This window comes from Calidris pugnax, unplaced genomic scaffold, assembly GCF_001431845.1.
Source record: "Calidris pugnax isolate Ruff unplaced genomic scaffold, ASM143184v1 scaffold290, whole genome shotgun sequence".
Classification (NCBI taxonomy): Eukaryota; Metazoa; Chordata; class Aves; order Charadriiformes; family Scolopacidae; genus Calidris; species Calidris pugnax.
In genome coordinates this window covers 50,597-78,241 of record NW_015091011.1, presented here as the reverse complement: position 1 = coordinate 78,241, position 27,645 = coordinate 50,597, and the positions used below count along the sequence as shown (strand labels likewise).

The 27,645-nt window shown below is 37.2% G+C and overlaps 1 protein-coding gene across 1 annotated transcript in view; it reads left to right on the top strand.

Annotated features, from left to right (window-relative positions):
- The window catches only part of LOC106895962 (succinate--hydroxymethylglutarate CoA-transferase-like), a gene marked incomplete at its 5' end in the record, with an annotated part of 91,436 nt that overhangs the window by 14,921 nt on the left and 48,870 nt on the right, over nt 1-27,645 (top strand). Inside the window, one exon of the mRNA XM_014955641.1 lies at nt 10,967-11,062. Within this exon, the coding sequence (XP_014811127.1) occupies nt 10,967-11,062 (96 nt within the window). The remainder of the gene's footprint in view (nt 1-10,966; nt 11,063-27,645) is intronic.

Below are 27,645 nucleotides of genomic sequence, written 5' to 3'. Positions count from 1 at the left end.
CTAAGAAGGAGATAGGAAAACAATTACAGAAAGACTAAGAAGGAGATAGGAGAAAAAAAGAAAAAATGCCCCTTTAATATATAGAAAAAATAAAAATTGCTGTCTGGAGTGGGTAGCAGAGAGAGTTTGAAGACAAAGTGAGACATTTCTTTTAATGAGTTTATTATTTAGATGACCTTTGAATAAGAGTGTAATTCTGGAAATGGAATCAAGATGTTTGTTGTAGCTTATTATCCGCAGATCATATTTCGGGATCATGCTAAGTCTTAGGAGAAGAAGGATAACCAGGGTAGTTCAAAAGAGATGGGAATGATTTAAGCAACTAGTAGCAGTATAAGCACTGTTAGTGTACCCCAAAAGCTTACCCCTCCCTCTAAACTGATGGAAGCCTTTAGAAGTCATTCTGTAAATTGGTCAAATTTGGATAGAGCCTTTCAACACCTTATGTGCCATTTATCTATGTAAATAGCATGGTAAAGAGCTGTAATTTGATAGAAGTTTCAATTTTATGTCAGAAAATTTTTAGGTTAGAAAACGTTTTCTCTGTACTGTTGAGCCTCTGGAAGTCTAATAAACCTTAATAAGTATGTCATTTTTGGATATGCTGATGGAATGCTACCTACGTACCTATTTTTGGATATGCTGATGGAATGCTACCTAAGTTTTAACACTGCTTAGTTTGATTGCCTCAGCTCTGATTGGAATTCCTCTGTAAATTATAATTTATAAAAAAGGTGAAGTAAAGGATGATGCTGAAACAAATCTGCACTAAGGACTTCTTTTTGGTCTGATGGAGCTCAGCTACCATGACTCTGTTATTCCATGCTTCTGTTATTCAGCAATGTATTGTTTGTGGCTCATCAATTAAATTGTAAGCTTTTTGGAGTAGTGACATGATTAGACCAAAGGTCATAATAAGCTATGTGTTATTATAGCATAAGCTACAAAGCAAATGGTAAGACTCGTGTTTAGGACTTAAAAAGCAGGTATCCATTAAACACTCTAAAAGTCAGAGCTCAGTAAATTGTAAGCTTTTTGGAGTAGTGACATGGTTAGACCAGAGGTCATAATTAGCTATGTATTATTATAGCGTAAGCTACAAAGAAAATGGTATGACTCTGTTTAGGACTTCAAAAGCAGGTATCTATTAACTGAGCTCTGACTTTTAGATAGTGCTTATTTGTAAAAATGCTTTCCCTTCTTTGGAATGAATATCTGTAATACTATATTCCTCTGATAGCAAATGATGTGAAGTTATTTTGTATCTTCATTCAAGCTTGCTCTGTAATACAACATTTTGGGGTTTTGTGGTACTGTTTAAATATTTTGTAGATCCATTAAGGGAAAACTTCCTTCTTTAGAGAATCATCTATAAATTTGTTGTCACTATTCAAAATTTGTTATCAGGCAGAAGTGCCGTATTTTGACTGCACACTCATTGGTAATGCTAAGCCATTTATTTCTCAAATCCAGTGGAGCTTTGGACCATGTTTCTCTGACTTGTATGCTGTTTAACAGCTCCGTAGGTGACCCACATCTACATTAAAGTACTCCAAGAAGTGTTCTGCACAACGGAATGGTAGGTGTTCATTAATGCTGCAGAGGCACAGAAATGCTATTTTGTGTGCTGTAGAACATCCTATTTCGAGCATTTAATTCAATTGCAGGGGTTTGTTTCTTGTGTCACCCCTATAGAGCATTAGCACGTACGTACTTAATGCGCAGTGTCCAGAGATCTTTCAGTGTTCCAACTAATGGTGCTGTTCTGCTGAGATGATGCTGTTAGGACCAGAGGAGATTTGGCTGGACTAATAGTGGTGGAATATTTGCACATTTCTTTCCCAGCCAAATAGACAAGGCTACGTGCCTCCCTGTGTATCAGGTGAGGAATCTAAAAGTCTACTTGCTTGCACTGCCGCACCACAAGCTGTTGAAGTCAGCATTGTTTTTGTGGGGAGACAATTATCCACAGATAAGATGAAAATTACATTGTCAGGAGGAGACAAACACACTTAAGAGACTTTTTTTTTTTTCTGTGCAAGTATTAATGTTGATAAATGTGGCGACAAAAAGATGAGTGCTGTAAATGGTTAGCTGGATGCATATTTTCACTGTAAATGGCACTGTTTCTAATCATAACATCAAAAGTGAAAAGTGCCTTAACACAGCTTCCTTTGGATGTTGGCAGCTTCGCATGGAAATGCATTCTTAGTGCTGATTAAATAAAACAATAGAATCCTTCATGAAGTCTATGTAGCATCCAAGTGGAGCCTCAGGATGTACCCTATTACGAATAATAAGAAAAAAAAATTACCATAGTTACTCTGATGCCTGTCTTCACAGGTAATTAATTTTTATATGAGCAAAATCTGTTTGTCTGGATTTTATTTGTATGTTTTGCTCTTTTTATTCTCATCTATTAAATTGAGCTACTGTTTTTAAACTCAAATTGTTCTGTGTTTTGCAAGTATGCTTGCAGTTCTTTGCATGAATAGAAGCCACTGGTAAGAACTTATAAACAATCAATGAAATACAACCATAGAACTGTCTAGGTTGGAAGGGACCTTTAAGATCATCTAGTCCAACCATCAACCTAACTCATTACATACAATTAAAAACCAGATAAGTTGTAATCCATATTAAATGCATACGTTCTTGGTGGGAAAGACTATGATTAAGGAATAATATAAGAAAATGTGTTATGATATTAAAAAAAAACTATATGAAATGTACATAAGAAACTTTTCACAAGTTGAATTTTGCCTGGACTTAGTAAAGCTGTATGAAAACGTGGAGTGTAATGCATTAAATATTTCAGTGGATGTATACTCTTTCTTCAGAGAAGATGGAGACTTGAGGAAATGATTGTAGAAGTGTCATTTGTACTTAAGATTGTCTGATATGTCTGTTATCAGCATCTGGTTTTATTTTTTATATTTTTGCCAAAGTTTTCAGGGTTTTGGCTGAATTTTCCACGTCATGGAATTGCCAAAAAGTGATTTGTTTCAAAGTTACCGTTAAAATGATTCATCTGTCTCCAGCAACAAGTTATGGGAAAATACGTTGATGGCCTTGGATTTTCTTTTTTATTATTTTTGTCCTGAGAAACTCAGTGCCTTTGTTCTTTGGAGTGCAAATCTGAAATTTTGTAGATGAATCATTCTTGTTTCAGGGAAGTGTCTTTTGATAGGAATTCAGGTTGGCAGAGGTACAATGTGGACAACATATGATGTGCAAAAAGGGCTGGTAGGAGATTCAGTGAAGTGCTTGGGCTGTGTATTCCTGAGTAAATGGAAAGTAAAGATTCAATAAGTACCTGCTAATTAAATGAGTCAGATGTTTGGGAGAAAAATAATATAGGACCATCTGATTAAGATTTGTATAGAAGCACACCAAGATTTTGCACAGCATGTACAGACCAATTTTGGAGTTTTTGGTTTCTTGGTTTTTTTAACAGATCTTTAACAAAAGTCTTTCATAGATTTCTTTTTTTAAATGATGAATTCCTTAGAGCTGTTTCTGTGTTATTATGAAGCTGAAACAGGAATTTCTCAGTGACTGAAGTAGTATGTTTCTTTACACTTTCAGAAAAAGCTTAGTAGTATATTATTTTCATTATGAAAATGTAATTTATTCTTCATTTAAAAATATTGCTCTCTTCAACTGGAGCTCATTTAAAATAATTTTTTTTTTTGGCTCTTTCATGCCTGTACTGTCTAAGAGATTCAATGGTCAGGATTTTTATTTGTGATTCCCCACCTGAAATTAACCTGCGTGTGTATAGTTTCTTTTCAGTATTTTTTTGTGGTGGTGTTTTTTTTTCTTTTTTTTAATGAAGACTAAGAAAATTTAGGAGTCGGTTTAACATTTAGTTTCTCTTGAAACTGTGTGCTGAGTAATACATATTTTTGACATTTCAAGTCCTACATCTGTTAGTTGCATCAAGTCTTTGCCACTCTTAATAATAATTTAATCTTAATCAGAAGATGATCTCCAAGCTGTGGGAAGCACAGAAGTGTTCATTCTGGTCTTCTGTAAACTCTGTATAGCTCATTAAAAAACTCATTTGTAGATCAGTTCTTTTTATTGTTGCATTGCACTGAACTGAGTTGGCAGTTCTCTGCTATGCAAACGCCTTGTGTTTTTGAAGATGCCTCAGTTTCTCTATATTTATGTATTTTATATTTATGTAGTCTAAACTTGATTTTTTTTTTTATAAAGTGGAAGTTGTTTTCAGCTCTCATTCTCACACTAAAAAAGTATCTACACAATTGTGCACTTTGAAGCCTGTTTTGCTCTCTTTAGCTCTCATCCCTTCTGACAATCCGTGGTCAAGGTGGGGTTTTCAACTACGTTACCTTTGTTTTTCACATTGCTTGCATTTGTGTTTTTTTAATTGTTTCTAGTTCATTAAGCATCTCCTAGTGCATCATTTCTGTGACTGTGATTTGCTGTCTTCTGTTTGGCCAAGTGGCTGACTTTAATCAGCAAGTCCCACAAGCTGCCTGTGATTGCTGGCACAGAGTTGGGTACCTGCCTACGTGTCTGGTTGGGAGGTCATAAAACAGGACCTGATATGAGACCTGTTCTGAAATTGTAGTTATTTGTCATTACGGATTTGATTTTTATCTTTACAAGATGGCATTTGTGGCTGGGATTATACTGTTTGCTGATGCTTTAATGCCAGGAGTTTTCTTTTGGGAAGGGCGAATGTCACGATGGCTTCCTGGAGGTTCACATGAAAAGGAATCGGCGTCGCTGGGAAGAAAACACTTTTTGCCCAGAGCACAGCATTCATAACGTGACCACAGACATTTTCTAAAGTAAGCCTTGGCCTACGTGATAGCAGTCTTGCTTTTCTTTATTAGCTTTTGCAGACCTCTTCAAAGTCATTCCTGGAATTTGCTGGTCTGCAAAGCACTGGTTGAAAGCAGCTACAGCACTCCCGGGTCTTGAAGGGGAGGGAAAAGAACTATGTGGAGAGAGATTATGGGACAACAGTTGTGAATTCAGAAGGTCAGACCTGTTGCCTGGCACAGATTTAGGGACACCAATGATGAATTAGTAAAATCTTGCTCCTTTCACAGAATGGGGTTGGAAGGGACCTCTGGAGATCATCTAGTCCAACCCCTTTGCCAAAGCAGGTCCACCCAGAGCATTGGCTTTGCTGTGTACCTGCAAGTGGGGATGTCTGCCCAGCCTATGGGTGTATGACACTCCTGAACTGATTTTTAACCTCTGCAGAATTCTCAACTCTGGGCTAGATGGGAGTCGCTTATGTGCCTGGACATAAGATGATGGTCATTGACATCTCCTTGGGAAGGCTGTGGCTTCCTGCTGGGCTGCTGTGGAAATGGGCAGCCTTGAATTGTGGCAGCTTTCATGCCTCTTGGCAAGGCCGTGGTTCCTGCTGCCCAGTTTCTTCTTGCAGGACTTTGAAACACAGTTGCCTGCCCAAAAAGCTGGTAGAACAGCACCATTCATTGTGGTGTGGTGCCACATCCTGAACCAGTTGTGTCAATGCTTAGGATGTAACATCGAATGTATGCACTGCCTATGGCAGCAGCAAGGTGATTGTAGACTAGTTAGAACTTATTTCTGCTCTCATTAAGCCTTGTGGTTAAACATAATTAGCCTTCAACTGGGGTGGGGTTTTCTTGGGAGAGATAGAGGTTTTTGGTTTTGATGGGGTTTTTTTATTAATAAAAAAACCACTCAAGAAGCAAGAGCTGAGGATCACCCCATACACGTGTCCATGGAAGCAGCTTCAATACAAATATGCAAATGAGAAGGGCGATGGGGGGAACTGCAAAAGCAAAATGAATCGAACTTGAATCTTGATTTATTACTGTCAAACTATTTATTGCAGCATGGAAAGGGGAATATGTGAAACAGTAAAATCAGTCATTAGATAAATGCCAGCATGAGGTCAGTGATTTTAAGAGAGCTTTGTTAGCATACACCAAATGAGGATTGTGAGCTTGGGTTCAAATTTTTCTTATGTAAAAATCTTTTTTCCGTGTTGCCAGAAATACAGAAGAGGTGTAAGTGGAAGATTATTGACTGTTTGACAACAGAAGGCACTGAAATTTTCCAGGATGATTTTTTATACAAAGTTATAGGTTAATATTTGGGTTACTAGTTCAATAGTATAGTGCAAATTAAGTAATCTGTGCTGCTGTAAAATGCCCACGTCTCAAAGTTCCTAAAAGGCAGTCTACATGCCTACTTTAAGAAAAAGTGAAAAAAGAATGAGGGGGGCAAAAATTAACTTGGCTAAGAGTCAAAGCCTCGTTAAGACACATGGCAGGAAAGCAGACACAAAATTGGAGGGAGAAGAAAGTAAAAAAATATAATTAAAATGTTATTTTCTCCTCTTTCCAGTTACCTGGAAAGCTTTATTATTCATATACACTTGTTGAACTTGCATGTAAATGATTGATTGACTCAGTGAACTCATTGTAATAGATTATGTTTGATGTGCTATCTTGAGAAAAAATCTTTTGAAATTCTGCCTCTTTTCTTTGTCTGCTCACCTTGTGGCTTTTAATATCTTGTTTCCCATCTGTCTGATTCCATCATAAGCTGAGCGTAACTTCTCAGACCATAATGCAGCTCTCTTTTTGTTCTGGGTTAAGTCAGTCAGTAACGCAAATATGTGATTTGGCCGTCAACAGTAATATCAGAAAGGAATGTTGAAATGTGTGTTCCCTTTATTGATGTGAAATAAAGAAACGCTTATCTGTAGATATTTGATAATACATATTTACAGTGCATAGATCTGTCTCTGCAAGCAAATGAATACAGAGATGTCTGTGTCATTGGATTGCATCTGCTTTAATGTTACAAGCCCAAAGGTTACTTTTAGGGATTAGTTCTTAATTAAAGGAGAAAAGAAATGGGTCTATAAGGTTTCAGGAAAGGAGTTTTAAATACAGATTTAAAAATACTTAACTGAATGTGTAATACAGTTGTACCCAAACTTCATTTTGAGAGATTGATTGTATGATAGATATTCCTACTGCGAGAAGTGTCTGTAGCAGTGAGGTCCTGAGTCTTGAATTACAGGGGAATTTGGACTTATTTTGTTAAAACATTGTAAACATTTTTTTCTAGGGGATAATGTTCAGTTGGGGTGTCTTTTTTATACTTATATTTCAGTAGATTGCTTAACAACCATAAGGTATAGGTAGATAAATTCTTTGTGTTCTTTATTGAGGACATAAAATGTATACACTGAAAGATTATTTTTTTTGGGTAGTGCCTTTTTAGTGAGAGTAAATCTTTGGTGAGACCAGAGAGAATGAGCTAAGCCAAGAAGAGAGGAAGAGGGAAAGCAAGGTAGTCCTGGGACTGTCTGTAAGAGTTTCATGGGACAGTAGAAATAGAATCATCTTTTAAGTCTGTTGAGTTCATTAGAGAGTTATAATAAAGGGGCAAAAAGCCACAGAGTTCACTCAACTAAGTGTGTTTATACATGAAACAGAAAGCACTGGAATATTTACTTTGATGTGGTCAATATATGTTTGTTTGGATGGTGATGATGATAATAATACTACTAATAATAATAATTCTTTTTGGCTGCCTGATTTGACTATGAACAAAGTACCCAGCTGAGAGAAGGGAGTCAAGGGGAACCAAAAGCCTTTTTCCTTCATGATTTAATGAAAAAACAATAAGTAAAGTATTTTCAACAGAATATGTAGGCATATGCATTCAAGCAAGTGATTGGTACGTTGACTGAAATGGAATTATTCTTCCGACTAAGTATCATGTTGAACTGAGGCCTTGATACAGTCTAAGCAACTTTTAATTCCAAAATTTCTCAGTCTTTACAAAGCTTGTGACTTCTCTGGAATTTACTCTCTATTGCTACTGAAACAAGTCTTTGAGCAGAAGCTGTAGTGGCACAGTTCCAATATCTAGTGTGTATTATGTTTTAATTCTTTTTTTCCTATAGTACTATGAACCAGTGCTTTGGGGAAATCTACATGTGTATGTTTTACACCATTGAAAGAATTATATTTGTCATATTGAGAAAGCTGAAGTAATGTGCAGCACTGTGTTAAAAAGATTTATTTTTTTTTTTTAAAGTATGGAAATTTTCTTCTGAAACTTCTTGTGAAGAATTATTTTTTTAATTTAACCCCTGCCACGCAGTCGCTCGCTCACCTCCCTTTCCCCTACAAGGAAGAAGAGGGTGAAAAGGAGGGGAAAGGCAAAAAACCTCATGGATTGGGAAAAAGGAATTTTAATGGAACAATATCAGAAAAGCAAAAATAACACTAATAATAACAGTAATAATAGTAACACCAGATGCTCTCACTGGATCCACAGGATCGTGGATTCCTGCCCCCTGGACAACCCCCATTTATATATTGAGGATGACATCTATGGTATGGAGTATTTAATTGGCCGTTCTATTGGTCTATCTATTCTTCTCTGGGAAGCCGAAAAAAAGTCCTTGAATAATGTAAACATCACTTAGCAACAACTAAAGACAACAGGTATTATTGAAATCCCTTTCACAGGGATCACTAGAAAGATAAATTAACTTTCCTGGCTGAAACCAGGACAGAAACTCATAGCTCTATTTCTACAGCATAGACTATAAACAAAGAAATGGAATGAAATCTTGGCTCCATTGTATTCAATATCAATATTTTAGGATTTCTGTTTCACTAGGTTTTAATTCACCATGTCCTTCCCAGAGTGAACTTTGGTATAGTGTTTCCTTCCAGGAGTGTGGGAAGTTAAATGCACGTATCACAGAGGGCATCCTTATGTAATTAAAAGCCCATTGTAATGAATGTTCTTACCGGTCAGTGAAATTTCTGTGGAATACAGCAGCTGTGTCATGTTTGTTACACACCAGCCATACAGAAGAATATCCAATGATTAATATTTCATGATCATCACAAGCCGTTTGTCGCTTGTTTAGCCCAGCCTAAACCACGACAGCGAAATGTAAAATAACTGAAAAGAAAATTGGTTTTGTTCTACCTCAAACCAGGGCACCGTTTGCTGTGGTAGGAAAAATATGAGTATGGAGTGTGATCCCAAAGTGAAAAACGACGGGAATGATGAGTCTAGGGTATCTGTTACTAATAAATAACACACTTCTGTGACTCATTAAACTCCCTCTGTAATAACTGTGTGTTTCATTCTGTGTTGCTGAGGAAAGTTGTAATCCGTAAGAAAAAGTCCTTTCTACGTACGTCCCAGATCCGTTTCCTTAATTGCGGAGATTTTCCTGGGGCCTGAAGGACAGACTAGACATTGTTCAACGTTTTAGCTGAATGAAGTGACACTGCGATAGAATAAGCTGCTGCTGAAATCCAGCTACAAAGAGTTTTCCAACATTACTCAGGAATAAGGCATTGTATTTGTAGAGAGTATACGTGGACATAGTTTTTGGTAGCAGTTAAATTCTTATTTGCTGTATATTTTCCTAGGTTTTCTGCTGGACTACATCACTGGATCCACGATTTGCAGTTAAATATTTGCTTTAAATGTTAGAGTGACACATTCCCATTGCCTTTTCAGCATATATGGAGAAAGGAAAAGAAAAAGAAATGACAATATTTTTTCTAGAAATTCTGATTAAATTCATGTATTGGAATGTGGATGGTTGACTCTGAATTAATTACTGCATGTTTTGGTGTAGATTAGACAGATTAGTAGGTATGGAATAGTGTAAACACTTAGATCATCATAGTAAATTTCTTCCATCTAGGGGAGAAATATGAAGAAAATAATATTTTTGGAAAAAAATATTCCTGTGACCTATTGTTTAGGCCAGCAGTTGCACTTGCTGGCACAACTAGTTAACAGCATAAAACAAATACATTTGTGTCTGGGGAATTTGTGATCACTTTGCATGTTAAATGCAATGCCTTATTGTGTTATTGACTGTAGGTATATAGCCACACGCTGTATTCTCTCAAAGAAATTAGAATAAAGAATCTGCCATTGATTATAACAGAACCACTGATCTGCATGCATTACTGCAGCATAAATGTTCACTTCTTTTTCCTTAGATATATTTGTGCTTACAAAATATACGTTTGTCCCCTCAAAATTTGGTTTCTAAATTAGCATGGCAGGTTCCCCACAAAATTAATCTTTTTCCAGTTTTGTCTGTCTGACTAATAACTTGATAAATCTCTCCTTATCTTCTAATGGCAGATGATTTATCAAAGCCTACCACTTAATTAATATTACAGAGCATGTGGGGAGCTGAAGAATTCAGAAGTATTTTCCATAGCTTAAGCATGTAAAATGAGAAGCATAGGAGAAAACAGAAAGATAATCTTCTAACTGAGAAAAAGCCTTTGTGATTTAAGCATAGGATTGAGGTTCAGGAAATGGTGAGGTCTGTCCCACAAATCCATCATGCTTCCCACCAGACTTTGGACAAGACACTGGTGTTTTGGTTTTTTTTTTTTTTTCTTTGCTGCAGTTGACCATTCTGCAAAATAGAGTAATACTGTCTTATCTCTTAGGGTAGTTTAATGCTACAATTGTCTCGTATTACTAGTGTTATAGGACATGTATTAGTTTTTGAGTTCATTGAGTTGTAATTATACAAAACCAGACTTTGGACAAGACACTGGTGTTTTGGGTTTTTTAATTTGCTGCAGTTGACCATTCTATGAAATAGAGTAATACTGTCTTATCTCTTAGGGTAGTTTAATGCTACAATTGTCTCGTATTACTAGTGTTATAGGACATGTATTAGTTTTTGAGTTCATCGAGTTTTATACAAACACTTCCATCATATAGATATAACCTGAATTTTTTTGTATTAAAAAGTGTATATTATACTTAATATGTAAAAGCTACTTTTGTGACGTAAATATTTTAACTCACGTATCTGAAGCACATAGAAACATACAGAAATCTCAGAGAAGTTGTCAGTGAAGTTTCAGCTTTCCTGAACACTTTACCTTTTCTCCATTTCCAGGTTGCATGTCTCACTCATGTAGCAGCTAATTACCTGAATTTCAAAATTGAAGCAAAGCGCTGGGGTACAGCTCATGGGAGTATTGTTCCGTATCAGGTAAGCAGAAAACATTAGGTTTTTTTGCTCTTGGAATTTGTGATTTTTGTGTATTATGAGATCAAGAACTGACTTGACTTTTCCCATGACCTGCTGTGGTCTGTAATGTGTCTATGTCTGGGCAGGACAAGGTTCTGTTGTTCATTGTCATTTCTGCATTTTGCATATTTCTTCATCTCCAGTTGATTGGTAACAGGACACTGAAATAGATCAAAGGTGTTTGCTGAAATTGGATGACTTTAAAGCTAGCGTGATGACTTGATTGGTTTTCACCTGACAGAGAAATCATTTTTGGTTTGTTTTTTTTTAAGGGTTATCTGACTTCCATACCAGTTTTAAACTTAAACCTTTTGCCTCTGAATTTTGATATTTTTGTTTTGTGAGTCTACAAGAACAATCTAAATGATCATGAAGATCTGGGAGTTCTACATATTTGTCATTTTATATTGATTTTGCTAGAAATCACTGTTGCTCAGTAAGACAACATCTCCCTAGTGGAACTCATAGGCTGCATAGGAACTCATAGGGTTGTAATACCTTAAAATAACATGAACTTCTTCATATAAACAAGCACAGGAAAAAAAAAAAAAAGAAGACTGCAAGTTCTATCTTACTTTTGGCTAGTATGGGAAACTCTTCCAGTAAACAAAGAAAATTGTGTTCTTTCCTAGTGGATCATTTTGTTTTCTTGATGGAGGCCATCCTAATTTATGGAGACTTGGGTATATATTTAATTTTAAAAAAATTTATTATTTGTTTCATAGTTTTGGCACTTCTCATCAAGTAGTCATGCTTGCAACTAGCTAAACAGAGCCTGGATTTCTTAATTTCTGACCAGAGTCCTTTCAATCCTGAGAGAAACAGTTCCTGGCATCTGTCTGGGAGAACTGCATTTAAACCTCACTCAGGTTCTTTAGCATCTCATTTTTTTAGAGAAAGTGAGGGAAACTTGATGTAACCATCTCTGCATTACCCAACCTAACCAGGCACCCACTGCATAAGCAGTTACATTCTGCTGTGTTTCTGTAATGTGACCTTTTGGTGCAGCCCTTTTTGAACTTTGGTATGTTGAAAGTACAAAACAGATCTGAAGTGTCTGAAGTTTGTATAAGCAAAACCAAAAACCTGACTAAACAAAACATTTTATCTTCACCGGACTGCATTTGGCTGAGTAAATGAAACTTGCATTCTTTTATCTCCTTTTGCCTTTGTTTTTCCACAGTCAAAATGAAAAGAAAGGCATACGTTGAATATCCTTTGTTTCTTTTTTTATAGACAGCTCTCTAGACATACAAAATTCGAGGAGAGAGATTGTTTTAGCTATCTTCTGGTTTAATCTAGATTAGTCAATATGTAAATAACTATTTTTTTTAAATTCCTATGTAAACTATGGTTCCTCTGTTTCTGTAGCAGATATTAGAAATACTACCTCAATATTGCAAACAATTTTAATCTGAATTTTCTTGTTCATAAACCAGTGATTAGGGTGGAGTTGTGTGTGTGTTTATGGCTCATCTGTTAACATTCCATCAGCTAGCATGGTTATAATTCTGATTGTAACCATAAGTATATTATGCTTTCTAGAGTTTATTTTTTGCTTTTACTAACATAAGCTATACTTAGGCTGCAAAGCTCTTCAGAAACTTGAATTAACCCTCACTGTTGCTATTGTGCTGCTTTTATAGTTGCTTCCACAGCTCATTTGTACTATAGTTTGGAAGAGAACTCTGAAACTTGACTTTTTTTCTTTCGTCTGTCATCCCAGTTATTGAATAGATTGTCTTTCACTTACTAAACTTACTATTATGTGAGTATCACAGTGATAATTTTTAGAAATACATATTTTTTCAAGATACTTAGTGCAAGTGAACAAGAAGTCTTTCAAATAATAAAAATCGCATTTCAGAAAATTGAAATTCTATTTCAGAACAAGTACGTGGTAGCAAACTGTGTTATTTCAGAACAAGTACGTGGTAGCAAACTGTTTGTGGTTTTTTTTTCCTTATGTCCTCAACTTATTTTGTTTCTGTTTGCTGTATTTTGAGTTTTCACACAGGTAGAAAATTATAACTTTGAAGTGATACAGAGCCTACAGTCCTGCTAAAAAGTGTCAGACTGTGGTAAAGCATGGAAGATCAGTTGATCCTTTCATATATGTTTAAAAGGCAAAATCTAAACAATGTACTTCATATTTTGTGTGGCAGAGGTCTGATCAGAGTCATGCTAGAGCACTGACCAAAATGTAATGAAAAATGTATGTGAAAAGCATCTTAAATACGAACAAAAATAGTACTTTTCTTTTGCTTACAGTTGTTATAGCAAGTATTGTGTTGCTGTGTTTAACACACTCAGTAGTGTATACTGAATGGTATTGTAGCTTTTATTTCTTTGAGCTTATATTGAATAACGTTGTTCAGAATATGAAAAATGTATGTGAAAAGCATCTTAAATATGAACATAAATAGTACTTTTCTTTTGCTTACAATTGTTATAGCAAGTGTTGCGTTGCTGTGTTTAACACACTCAGTAGTGTATACTGAATGGTATTGTAGCTTTTATTTCTTTGAGCTTATATTGAATAACGTTGTTCAGAATATCTTTGCAAATGGCTCTATTTTTTTTCCCTGTTTACAAGGCCAGCTTTAGCTTTGGGTATATCTCTGCCATTTCACTGAATTCCCTGTTGCTTCTTGACTGAAAAACTGCAGCATAATTTATCCCTGAATGCGTTCTCTAGATTGACCTTTCTTTCTTTTCCTTGTATTTACAAACATCAAAATTGAGCATTAGTGGGCAGCTGGGTTTTCTCTTTCCTGAAATGACCAAGATTTTGTAGCTCCTTTGAAAATCTATTTCTGGTCTGAGCAACAAGCTCTTAGTAGAAGAGATATAAACTTTGGTGTATGGGGATTTTCGTACTCTTAAGATTTTTCTCATTTACTGATCACATGGCTCACTTGGTGATGTCCCCTGTTTACAAGGCCAGCTTTAGCTTTGGGTATATCTCTGTCATTTCTCTGAATTCCCTGTTGCTTCTTGACTGAAAAACTGCAGCATAATTTATCCCTGAATGCGTTCTCTAGATTGACCTTTCTTTCTTTTCCTTGTATTTACAAACATCAAAATTGAGCATTAGTGGGCAGCTGGGTTTTCTCTTTCCTGAAATGACCAAGATTTTGTAGCTCCTTTGAAAATCTATTTCTGGTCTGAGCAACAAGCTCTTAGTAGAAGAGATATAAACTTTGGTTCTGAATTCCCTGTTGCTTCTTGACTGAAAAACTGCAGCATAATTTATCCCTGAATGCGTTCTCTAGATTGACCTTTCTTTCTTTTCCTTGTATTTACAAACATCAAAATTGAGCATTAGTGGGCAGCTGGGTTTTCTCTTTCCTGAAATGACCAAGATTTTGTAGCTCCTTTGAAAATCTATTTCTGGTCTGAGCAACAAGCTCTTAGTAAAAGAGATATAAACTTTGGTGTATGGGGATTTTCGTACTCTTTTAAGATTTTTCTCGTTTACTGATAACGTGGCTCACTTGGTGACATGATGAAATATCTGAGTTTTCAGTTTTGTGTGCTCATCACCAGTACCCAAAGGAAAAGATTTGAACTTCTTTTGAGTGCAGAATGTCTTTTGGGGTTCCTGTAGAGCTGTCTGTAAAGGTTTGCTATGGTTTTCCAGTGGAGGTGAGCTTTCCAGTCTGCCACAAAGATGAAGAGCTCTAGATTCTAATCAACCAAAATCAGAGATTTTTTGAGTGCTGAACCCTTCATGAAAAATTCTCTGCTTGGAGTATATCTGCTTTTCAATCAGGGCGATGTAGTTTGAATAGGTCAGTCCTGTGATACAGTGTATGTAATCAGATCCCAATTTGCTTGCTTTCAAGTGTCAAAACACAAACCTTGAGTTCTGGGCTGCATCTTAAACATAATTAGTGCAATTTCTTAAAACAAGCTTCTATAATGAGACACCTTGTTTAGCTACAGCTGCTCCATGATTATCCAGAGGAAATTAGGGGCTTAAAAGCATCCGGTTTACAGAACTGTGCTGAAAAGTAAAGTTGTATTACTGTCTTTCTGCTGGGGTGATAAGGTCTTCTCTCATTCTTGTGGTTTCAGCAATGTAGCTGTCTTGCCCGTACCATGCGTGAGATCTAGACCTTCACATCTTCATCTTCCTGTTGGCCCACTCGGAATGGATATTTGTTGTCCTGAGAGAGTCTTTTGTAACCTGTGTGTTTACAGGACGTTTCCTGGGGCAGCTTAGGGAAGGCACCCGAATAACCAGGCAGAACTTTCAGAGGCAAACTTTTAACAAAAGGTACAGGGCTGTTTTCTCTCGGGCCATAATCATGACAGTCTCTTTAAAAGCTAAGAAACCAAGCCCTTACAGATATCTTCTCCCCTCCTCCCCTCCCAGTGAATATGATATCATTTCTGTTGCAGATTTGGTCTTAAGACTCACAAGGTCTTTTCGAGTATACTTCAGTTTGTTTTCAGAATATGCAAAGGGCACAACCGTTCCACATAGAAGTTGAAACCACAACAGGAAAGAAATTATTTTAACCAATTATCTTTTCTGTTGGCTGATCTGTGCATTTTCCAAACTCATCAGACCCAACATTAATGTTCTTTACATTAAAGCATCACTTAGATTCTCTAAGCATCCCCTTCTTGTTGTGCTAGGCATAAAATTCCCTTCATATGAGGAAGCTGTCAAAGGCCTTGCAGTTGAAATGTGTTATGAAAACCAAGGTGTAAGCTCACAAGGAATTGAAAGGTATGAGTTAGTAGGAAGATGCGTATAGTCATAGATATAAATATCTCTGCATTATTTTTAGCATCTGCATCTCATACTTTTTGCTTGTGGAATTTTGTCCTGTCCATGAGTCTTACAAAGAGAATCCCGCCTGTTCACTGGTGCCTCATCACAGGAATGGGGAAATGCAATAAGTTGTTCTTACCTGATTCATCCAGCAGAGATGCATTTCATACAAAGGCACAATGTGCACCAACTTTCCTAACTCAGCTCTGGAGAATCTCACAGAACTTTTCATGACTCTTTTTTTTCTTTTTTTTTTTTCCCTTTGTCTTCTAGTGGACAGGGCAACAGCATAATACCAATTGTTCAGAAATTTCTAATAGCTTATTCCACACAAGAATGGTGACGTGTAGTCATTTTCTGTCTTTATGTGTTTTTAATGGGGTACTTCTATGGTTGATGTGTCTTGGAATCAAAATCAACAAAGACTACAACTTGGATTGTTTACAGAGTTTTGTTTTATGCATGAAACTCTTCTCCTTAAATAAGTCCAAAATGGATATTATGGAAGAACATCTTTCTGCTCTGTAATGGCTCAATCTAAGAGAAGATGGAACTTATGCACAGGAAAGAAATAAAATACAGACTTTTTTGGGGGGTTCTAGATTCAGGGAAATGCAAAACGACCCTTCCTACTCTGTGAACCTTATCTATATATTACTCACCAGAACTATTTAGACTGCCTTGGGGGCCCATCGTCCTATATTGTTGTTCTGAACAATGAAATATCACTGCTGAAAGTATTGACGTGAAAATTTCATTTGACATTACATGAAAATGAAATGTATCCACAGACCAACTGAATAGGAACTTTGTGCTCTCAAGCAGCAAAGTCTGCTCTCTCACACTGTATAGTTCCAGTTGCCAAAGAATGGTTTGGCCATCCTCAAGACACATGTCTTGACTCGTATGATGAATACCCAATATCCCAGGTACTTTAGTGACCTAGTGTATCTCCTTGAGCTACTGACCTAACAGGTCTGAGTTTTCAACAAGCTGCTTCCTTTCTGTCTTTATCTTGTGAGGCACAGGAAAGAGAGCAACCAGAAGGGCTGGTGTCATCCTGGATTCTGTAGAGCAAGGGAACAAAGATATCATTTGCAGGACTTTATTTTCTTTCTTTCTGTTTGTACAAGTTTCTATTTGTAGATTTTCTTCCTAGATTCTTCAGAAGCGTCTTACTGTCCTATGACTAGATGAACTAATGACTGCATGAACAGTTTGGTGTTATTGTGATTGTAAGGGACCACAGTTGGTGCTCTGCGTGGTGAGAAGTGCTGGAGTAGGGAAGGATTCTGTTTCCTTGCCATTTTAGTCCATGAAGAGGTATAGTAATTGTCTGTGGGAACCTGTGTGGAAAGCTGCTCATTTATGAGGAATGAATTCTAGTTATTCAAACCTGACACCGTTATATCGATACCTTTCTGTTGATCGTCCTTCAGTGAGTTGTCAAGCCTCTCTCCTGGGCAGAGCAGCTGTCTGGAAACCAAATCAGTAGGTTTGCCTCAGGCAGTTTTAGATACGTGCTCAGTGTATGATGTGAGATGTAGTTACAGCTTCATTCATATATATCCTATCCTGTCACAGAGACAGCACTTTAAAGAAGCTGACCTTGTATTCACATAGAATAGACAGCTTCTTACCTGTACACAGGGACTTTTCAGATGAAAATGAAATTAATTTCTAATTTAAAACCTGATACTTTTTTTTTTTTCCCCTGATCTTTCTGCTTTAAGAAATGCCTGCAAGATTTTTTTTGAGTCCAACACTTTGAATTTGCAAAATAGATACATATAATCACATTTACTGTTAAGGAATGATAGCTGATAACTGAGACCATCTAATTGTTGATCTCCTGGGAAATGTCACAGACTATTGTGTGTCCATCATAAAACATTCTCATGTATGAACTTACGTATATATTTGAATTTATACATGTATTTATGCTCATTTAACCTGGGTATACATTGAGATTATTAGGCTGGCACTTGTCTGTGGTCACATGAGAGGAATTCTAGTAAAAGTAGGATCAGAACACAGGTGTACTGATGTTCAGTGTCACTTAGTGGACATATTTGTCTTTTGGGTTTGCTGTTCATTGTTTCCTCCACGTTCATGCATTGCTGGGATGAGGGGTTTAGTTTGTATTATTCACTGCAGCATGGTTAGCCTACAAACATGTTGCAGGGTTACCACCCATTACAGATTTATATATCCATGTCAAATTTTAATTCTTTGGAAGGGCAGCTTAACAGAGCCTTGATCAGTAGATAGCTTTTCAAATTGTAGCTGGTTGGAAAGAGATAAAAGTAGGATCTGTGGGCTTGTAGAGGAGATTCTGATGGGAACTGGATCACTGTTTTCCTCTAATCTGCTTACTGGATCCAGGGCAGAAAAAGAAACTTCTATTTTCAGAAGAGCAAAAACAGTTTCATAGTCATTGTATCTACAGTTGTATGTAGAGTGCAGCCACTCAAAAGCTGAAATATGTTTAAGCAGTCTGAAAAAGAACTCAGAAGCCTGTGTGCAGCAATATCACCCAATGATTCCTGACGTATCATCCTGCATATATAAATAGCTATTTGTATTGCCATTGTAGCTAGAAACCCTCAATAAAACAGCACAGTCCCTTGTGCAAGGCATTGTACAAGCAGGAAAAATCAGCTCTTTCTGGTTGGGAATGGAACCCAAAGGTTTTTTTGAATGGTCAAAATGAGTAAGGACTTTGGCAGTGTTCACAGCCTTCTAAAGCTATATATTCTTAAGAATTTGAGGATCTGGTGATTTATGGTGAATAATATTAACCCTTGGGGCACAGGAGAGATTAAGGCATGACCACATGATGATACTATGATACTTTCTCTGTATAAAGAGAAAATAAATGAAAAAAACCCACCCCGAAACAGGAAAAGTCTTACTGTTGTTTAGTTGATGTTCAGGTGCTTGCTTTTACTATGTGAAGCTTGTGAGACTTTGAGATGGCAAATGCTGATTGTTATGGAAGGGTATGTCCACTAGATGTCATTCATGTAATCTAGTTTTTGTTGCAGCATTTATTTCCGAGGAACGAGGTAGGCTGCCAGATAAAAATTATCAGCATTATTAGCTGCTTTTGTATATGCAGTGCTTTTGACTTTATGTATGTGTGGCGTATTACAAAAGAGTGCTCCGATTGCCTCTGTGATGGATTTGACGTGCCATTTGGTCTAGAACATCTGTCTTTACATGCTGTTGTGGACAATTACATCATTGCATGAGTAGATCTGTCATAGAAGAGCACCCAGGTGAGCAGACTCTGTTCTGCGAGGAGAGACATCAGTGGAGAGGGGAGGATGTTACGCCTCAAAGGAAAGCAAAAGTATCCTGTAACTAATAGAATTCCGCTTAAAATATGTTCTTTTGTAAGCTTGTTACACCTCAAGAGGCAGTTCTTTAGAAAAGTGCATATCTAATTAGGAAAGGTGGCTCAAATTTCTTAAACTTACACAAGCAGTTTTCTGTACTCACAGCTCTTAGCTGTAGAGCCGTGCTTTCAGTGCTTGGTTTGTGGCACTTTACTGATACCTGGGGCATTTAAAATAGAATCACTTCAATCAAATGAAATACTCTGTGTGTGGAAAAATCAAAGGTGCATCTGACCACTCGGGTGGGCTGGTAGGATCTGCACAGATACGTGTTCTTGCACCCCCTGCCTCCCTGCCCCCCATCTTTGTAGTATGAGATGTGTTAGTAATTGCCAGAGAGCTTCTGGGAAGCCATATCTATACTCTCATTGAAGAGCAACTGCTGCAAGATTGGCCTGTGCTCCTTCCCACTTTCAACTTGGAGTAGCTACAGCAGAACTGGAAGCTGGAGATCACAGCTTCCTTCAACCTCCCTCTCCCCTTCCATATGGAATAAAGAATTTCTCTGCCCTGTGTAGTCAGCCAGAGGGCAGGATGGGGAAGTGATAATCCTCTTGGAATGAGCACTTGCATGAAAAATGATAAATGCTACATTGCATGGGGATTAACACTTGCTTATGAACTCGCTTTTAATGGAGTGATGCTTCTCTTTCAGCAATGTGAACGTTCACCATCCTTGTAGACCTGATTAAGAACCTTCACCACTATTCAGCCAAAAGGGAACCATCTGCCATCAGAAACCAGGAACATCAGAAACTAATTTTTTTTTTTTTTTTGGTTGGAGAGCTTATGATATCCTGTGAGGATGATCACAGAGTAGGTCAATCTGTGACTCACTGTGGAGTTTGAAGCTTGTTCGGCATCTCAAGTTGTATTTGGTATTGAGCACTACTTAATATCGATTTCCTGTACAACCCCATTGCCACTTTGCAGGATGACCCTTTCTTTTCACAGTGAGCTGACATGTCATGCAAATCTGGTCATTAAGTTAATTTCCAAGCACTGATGTATGCTAATTTCATGTGGACTATATTATTGCCTCTAAAATACTGCATTACTGCCACAATAAGCATCACTGGAATAACAGCTATGGTCCTCCAGTACACAAGGCAGCTTCTGGGAATTTAATTGGAAGAGTAGCATTTTTGAGAGAGCTTCTGTTCTATTTTCAAAAGCAGTATATGCACTTAAGAGGTCTCAGTGCCATTGCCTTACTAAAGCATTGAAGTTTTAAAGGCTAAATCTACTTATTTTCATCAGTTTTAAATTACAGTGTATTTTAATGCTGGTTCTCATGCCCTTTGCTACATTCAGATATAATGTTGCTTGATGCCAAAGCAGGTATTTTTACCAACAATCTCATTAATAAAACTTCATAGTAAAAAGACTGAGAAATTGTAATCTAAGGCTTTGTCTATTATTAAACCTTTATTATTACCAAAATTGATTGGATTTGCTTACTTTTTAAGATAAGCAGGACTTTTGCTGCAAGACTTGACTTTAATTGTATTAAGAGTGATAAAAGTGAAAATGAAGGCAAATATTTTTAAAGTAGTTCTCTGTTTTGACAAAACCATACTTCCTGCCCATTACTTAAAACAGTATTCGCTGCCTGGAGATTACTCTTATAATACAAATTCAACTAGAGAAATTGATCTTATATTTGTATCTCCAAGGGGATCTCAACCAGTTTTATCTAGTCTACACCCTCACCTTTGTTCACTTATATCTAGGATGCTTTTGACAGATGTTTGCCCCAATTTCTCTTCACCAGAAGTTTTGAAATATTAGCTACAGTCTTTCTTAAGTAGTTAGTTCTCTGTGCCCTCTGAGAAGACAAAAAGAAATAATTCCATTTTCAACAAGGAAGATAGAGCCTGGATTTAGGAAAAGGTTTCTGGCTATGTAGTGGCAAATGGCACTGCATTGAGGCTGTCACCATATTGTCTACAGCAAGTTTTTACATATATAAAATAGATGTAGAGCTCAGCTACAGTGTTCTCTTTCCTGGTTTGTGTGAGGCCAACTCATTCCTGTTTTCCCCAACGTTACATTTTTTTAAACCTCCTGTATTTTTTTGTTTTTCTCTCTGGCCTTGTCTCACTTTGTTCACATCTTCAAGTGGTGTGTCCAGATCTGGCGAGTGTTTTAGGTGAGTTCTTCATGTTTCTGAGTAACATGATGAGCTTTCACATGCTTTTAAGATACCTAAGAATAGTTTGCTTTCTATTTTAACAGCATCACATTGCTGTATCTCCTTCTTCTCAGGTGTTCAGCTGCCAGGGTAGGAGAACAGCACGTTAGCTCTACACCTAAACTTTGCTAATTAGTTACCAGCTACAACTTCTGTTTGATTTACTATTAGAAGGTTCTTGGGGTTCCTTTGTCTGTGTTCCATGATTTTTGCTTTTTTTCAGCATGAATTCATTTGTACAGAATTACTTCCCATGCAGTGAAACCTACAGAGGTGAGGTCACTCAATGCTGGAGTATGTCCATATGTGGGTTTAATGAGCTTTTCAAACTTTTGCAAGTTCTTGATACATCACTGGTCATCTTTCTGTTTCTGGGTGTTTCTAGGTAGATGAACTATGAGATTTCAAAAAGTTGCCTTGTAAGGATATGGAAGACCCAACTTGTATTTCATATTTTGTGTTTGATATTTTCTATAGTTTATGTTTTAGAAAACCACCAGGGTAAAAAGTAGAAGATAAATTATCTTAGTAGAAAGGCTATTCTTTGCTAGATAAAAGTAAAAAGCAGGCACAGGGGTTAACCTTTGATTTGCTGTCCAACAGATATGCAGTCAGTTAATATTAGTTGTGATTGTTCATTGGAACAATCCATTGTCATGTGGAATGGCCATAATAATAAACAAGTAGAAAGTTGATGTGTTTTCAAGTAGAGAAGCATTAGCTGAGTCTATGTAACATATTTAAAACCTAACATGAAGACAAGGAATATAAAATATTATAAATACCAGTGTTAGTCTGTATGATAATGCCTCTTCTAAACAGAGACAATTTTTTGACCTTGTCAAATCTATCCTTGGCATATGTAGTTATGATAGTGGCTAGAGACATTTGACCATGAATAATAGTTGCAACAATGCAACAAAGCCTTTTGTAGAACCCACAAGTTATTAACTTAGCTCATTGGGGCAGAGACTGCATTTTAATTTAGCTTGAGGCTTAGAACAATGGACCCCGAGTCTTATTTTAGTGCTTCCACAAAACCGCGAATAATTTCTTCCTCTTTTCTGTACAAGTTTACAGTATTTTAAACATAGGAGTGAATGTTTTGAAGTAATTCTAGGATTTCACTTAATTTTCCTGATGTTACCCATTTTTACATACCCAGTTTACATTCACCAATTTGTCCAAGTTGAAGGATAAATGAGAAGTAAAAATGACCATCACATGAGGGTTGGAGTCAGGAGAGAATCTGAGGTGTGTTTAATACCTAGAGTGTTTACTGACATATTAAATCCACAAACGAGGAGGAGGGCCTTGGGCAGGAGCAGAGTTTTGTGTATTAAGAATCTGATCAGGTAGCTCATTTAAGAGAATGTTATTAGTGATACTCATGCATAATTATGCTATCTTTTCACTGTTACCTTTTCAAACCCCTCGGAGATTCTTAAGTAATTTTATTTCCTGCCATTTAACAGTTTAGAGTAATAATGAGGAGGAGAAAACAGTTAAATAGTTTCTTTTCTCAAGTACCAGGTGTTGACAGCAACTGAGAATATCGGTGGTTTTTATAGTGGTTTCCTGTGCATCTCGTGTGAGCGTCTTCAAACATTCATCATATAAGCCTTTGTTGGATTAAAAAAGATAATATAAATGATTTGTGTTTAAGAGATTGGACTGAAACTCAGACATGTACCTCTACATTTGCTTGCAAAATAGTGACACTATTTCTGGTTTGGGTGCTTGTTGCAGCCTCATTTATTGCGAGGCTGCTTTTTGAGCGAGCATTCCCCATCCATTTTTAATACAAGGTAGAGCAATTTCTTGAAATCATCGACTCCAGCTTGCAGCAAGTAACAGAGGGGTGGTTACTTCCAGAATTTCTGCTGCTGCATTTCCTATTACATTTCTATCTGTGCTTTGAGATTTGACTTCTGCTGTTGTGATTTTAGTGGGCCACTTTTGTGTGCTCCTCCTCTGTCTGTAAAAGAGTTGACCTCTCCCTCCTCCTTTTCTCCTCGTTGGTCTCTAGTTAAGTAGTAAGCTCTTCAAGAGAGGTTATTGCTGTCTTTCAGGGTGTGATTGTATGGCATCGAACAGTGAAATGTGAAAGTTATGTGAGCTTGTTTCAATGCTGCAAGCAGGGAACAATCATGGACAAAGAGTCTTAGAAGGGGCTATCCTTTCTCCATGTCAGATCATCTTTAACGATGTTGCTCTCCGCAGATATTTGCCTGACTTGTTCTGGGACTCCACAACCCCCCAGGCAGTTTATTTTGGTGCTTCCCTATTCATTATCTCCGTGGCCCAGAAGGCAAGAAGTGTTTAAATCACAGCTAGGAAAAGTCAGATCAATCATTAAGAAAAACTTTCTTAGGGAAGAAAGAGAAGCCAGATTCCTTCCTCTTTTTAATAGTCTTTTGTGACCTTATGGACTGGTTTGTCTCAGTCTTCTCTAGGCTGAACATTCCCAGTTTGCTTAGTCTTTCCCCTGAGATCATGCTTTCCAGAACTTACTGCTATTCTCTGTACTTTCTTTTTGGAATATGTTGTTTTTGTGGCATCCAGAACCAAATGCAGTACGTTACTCCAGCTCTAGTTTTATCTTGAAGTACAACAGAAAGATTATTTCATGAATCGTGTGGGTTCTGCTGATGTTCTGAAATGCCACGATTGCAAAGGAGCCTTTGTGTAAATCATGTTCAGTTTATGAAATATATAAGTTCTTAAACCTTTTGTCTTGTATGTGAATTATTCAATTATTCATGTGAGTGAATAACTCATGCCTAATTCAAGAACCCACCTGTGGATTCTCCATGTTGAATTTCACCCTCTTGCTTCTGGACTTTGTCTCCCAGTTAGTTGCAACCATTTTCAGTTCTACCCAGTCTGTCCATTACTTGCAGTTCCTTCTAGTTCTGTTGCATCTTCAAGTTTGATATACATACTTTCTTTTCTTGGTATCTGGGTTTTTAAGGAGAATATTGAAATGATCCGTGAACAGTTGATAGTATTCTCTCATGTTGACACATCATTTATAACTTCAACCAGTTGGTAACCGTGTCTCTCATATGGCCTTATTTAAGTTGGTCCTGCCCTTCTCTGTAGCCTGGTGAGCAAAGAGACATCTAAGTGGATGCTTTTGTACTTTGCCTGTCAATATTGGCTGCCACCCATTCTCTGATTGTCTTGGGGAGATTCATGTGTGTCTTTCTGGGAGGGTAAGTGCTGACATATGATTTGCTTGATTTTATTGTATTTTTTAATCCAGTCACTGTGTTTGCACATTTCTAAGCTCTAATATCTCACTTCTGTCCCCAAACTGCTAGTGTGCAGCTTCCTTAGACCCTTCGGCAAGGATTCTAAAAGAAGTCTGAGCAGGTCATGACACTTTAAAACACTAGGTTTTGAGAAGTACTCTCAACACAGCTTTTTTTATATTGTAGCCCAAGTTTCACCTGTATGTTGCCACATGGATGTGCTGCTGTGCTTCTGGTAACGAGCTCACTGAGTAGATGTTTCTTTAGTGCATAGTAGAGTTAGTAGGTATTATTTTAATGCAAATAATAAGCAATGATGATAGTAATGTAGTGCTTACTGTAAGCACTAGGCAGATGGGCTGTGCTTGGAGATTTTGAATGTTCATAAGAATCAATAGGGTGATGAGTTAATTTCAGGTGGCACTGGTTATGATGCTGACCATCTTCAGAAGACTTAATCACTCAAGTCCAATTTAATCCTTTAAAAGTAGAAGTGAGTCTTCAAAGACTTTTAAGACCTGTTGATTAACTTCTGTGCTACAGTTTATGTTGACAAACTTCTGTGCTAGGGTTTATGAATTTCACCTGGAAATAGATGTTAAACCAATACTCTCTTGAGGAATGTGCCAGTTCCGGGTTTTCTGGAAAATACTAATCAATAAGGTGATGAATTTTAGCAAGGAGACACTGGATAGACAGCATGTTTGCTATGAAATAGAACTTTGTGGACATGAGGTTCCAATATTTAAATATTGATAGATGTATGGATTATCTCCTTGCCTGTGCCAGGTCCTGAAAGTCATGAGATTAATTAAAAAATTCATGGTTTTTGTCCATTTACCATACTTCTGATTTCCTCCTGCCTTTTTTTTTTTTCTTCTTTTTGCTGTTTTATCAGTTCCAAAAATCGCTTTGGTGGAAAAAGAAGGAAGACAGCTGACTCCTTCACATAATCACCCAAGTTGACTTGGCAGCATGCTAGGCTTTGTGTTTTTCTGCCCGCTATTTTAATAAAAACCTACTCAGTTATTTGTTTTTTGCATCTTTGATTTCGGCTCCTTGAGGGAAACAAGACCCTGTTCTTGATTTAGTGAGACTTTACTGTCCGGATGTAAACGGTATCTTTTCGGTAATGTGTATCAGACTCACCAGACTCATCAGTAATGTATCAACTCATCAGGACTTGGAAGGGAAGACGGCTTCTCCCTGAAGCTCCAAAAACTCTGAAGGAGAAATATATGGATAGTTTTCATTGCTTTTAAACCAACCTTATGATTTTTTGGGAGATCAGAGTAATTTTGACTATGTGGCTTGGCATAATGTCGTCGTTCACTGTACCATCTGCTGTAATTCCAGCGAGAAATGCTCCCCTTGACATCCCTACCCCAAAAACATTTCTAATAAACCCTGCTTCCAAGCTCTGCCCTCGTACCTTCCAGTGGATGAGCAGGCTTTTAACATGTCTGAAAGGCTGTTAGAGACAAACCTCATACCCGCTATATTTAAAATGCTATTCAAATCCATCGTAGCTGTTGTTCTGATGCCGCACTCCAAGAATGTCTTAAAACATATATGTAAAAGAGTTGTAATGAGAATTAGAAATACCGCAGACTGAATGTCTCCGGAACCATTATGAAAGTGGCTGCAGTGGAACTGGCAACAGTTGGTGATTGAGTAATGGTATGATGGCAGTTTCAGTTCAGGCAGGGAAGATGCTGTGTTTGCCACATGTGAATTAATATAGTGCTGCTTTTTACTGTTGAGGGATTAGCACAATTTTTTTTTTTTTTTTTTTTTAAGAATATTTGAAGTAGAAAAGACTGGGAGAATAGATGAACCCATATTGCAGACAGCTGCTTTTTCGAGCTGATGAGCTAAAAATCTGCTATAGCTGGGAAGCATCAGATCTGAAATTAGAACACTGCCAATGCGTTTGATAGAACTATCAAAATACCAGGTAAGAGCTATGCCCTTCAGACAAATAACCAGAAAAAGAATAGGAGGCAAGAATATCTGCGAGCCATTTGGACTAGGCTTTCCCACTCAACAGTGATTTATATTGTAACAATCTTTTTTTCAGTGTAATTCTGTGTACGTACATTATAAATATGAACCACCAATAGACAATAAAACTGGAAGACTCTATTAGAGAATAAAGGATGCTGGAAGTGATAACTTGAGTGCTAGAAGTTAAGAATTTGTTTTTCATCATTCTAGTTCTCTTCTTAGCATGTGTACTAAAAACGAGGAATAAACTCAAAAAGGCAAACTATCCATCTTTGCTTTAATTCTGTAAAATCCACGAGGCCAATATTTGCTGCTCACTGACAGCCCGTATCTTGCTGCAAATGCCAGTTAAGCAATAAAGACTTGTGGATCGATTGTAAAAGCCTCGTTTCCGTATGGAGAAAATATACTTTATAAGAAATCAAATTCTTTATCGTTCTTCATACAACTACGTGTAACTACAATTTTATCAGTTGTCATCGTACTGCGTTGACTATAGGGCATTACATCACTTGTAAATAGGAAAGGAAACGTGCTCGAAACGATATTGCCCTTTCAAATGAATCCATCAATAAAATTAAGAATGCCAAATTCCCCAAAGGAGAAGGAATATATGGACGGCAGCATCCTATTCAGTTCTCTTGGAAATAGGAAGCATGTGGAGAAGCAACCATAAAAATTTGCCTAGCGAGGCCGTAGCTCATGCACATTGTGGCTGGAGTGATCAGAAAAGGAAATTGGAATATTCTGGGGCTATAATCTATTGTTTGACATCCAGTGCCTGCTCCTGTGTAATTTACTTGCCTCTTTTGGTCACCTGACTGAAGACATTAAGTGGGCCACAGGGTAAGCCAGGAAATTCAGCTGTCTGCTTTCCAAGTCCAAAGCTGGGTTGTTTC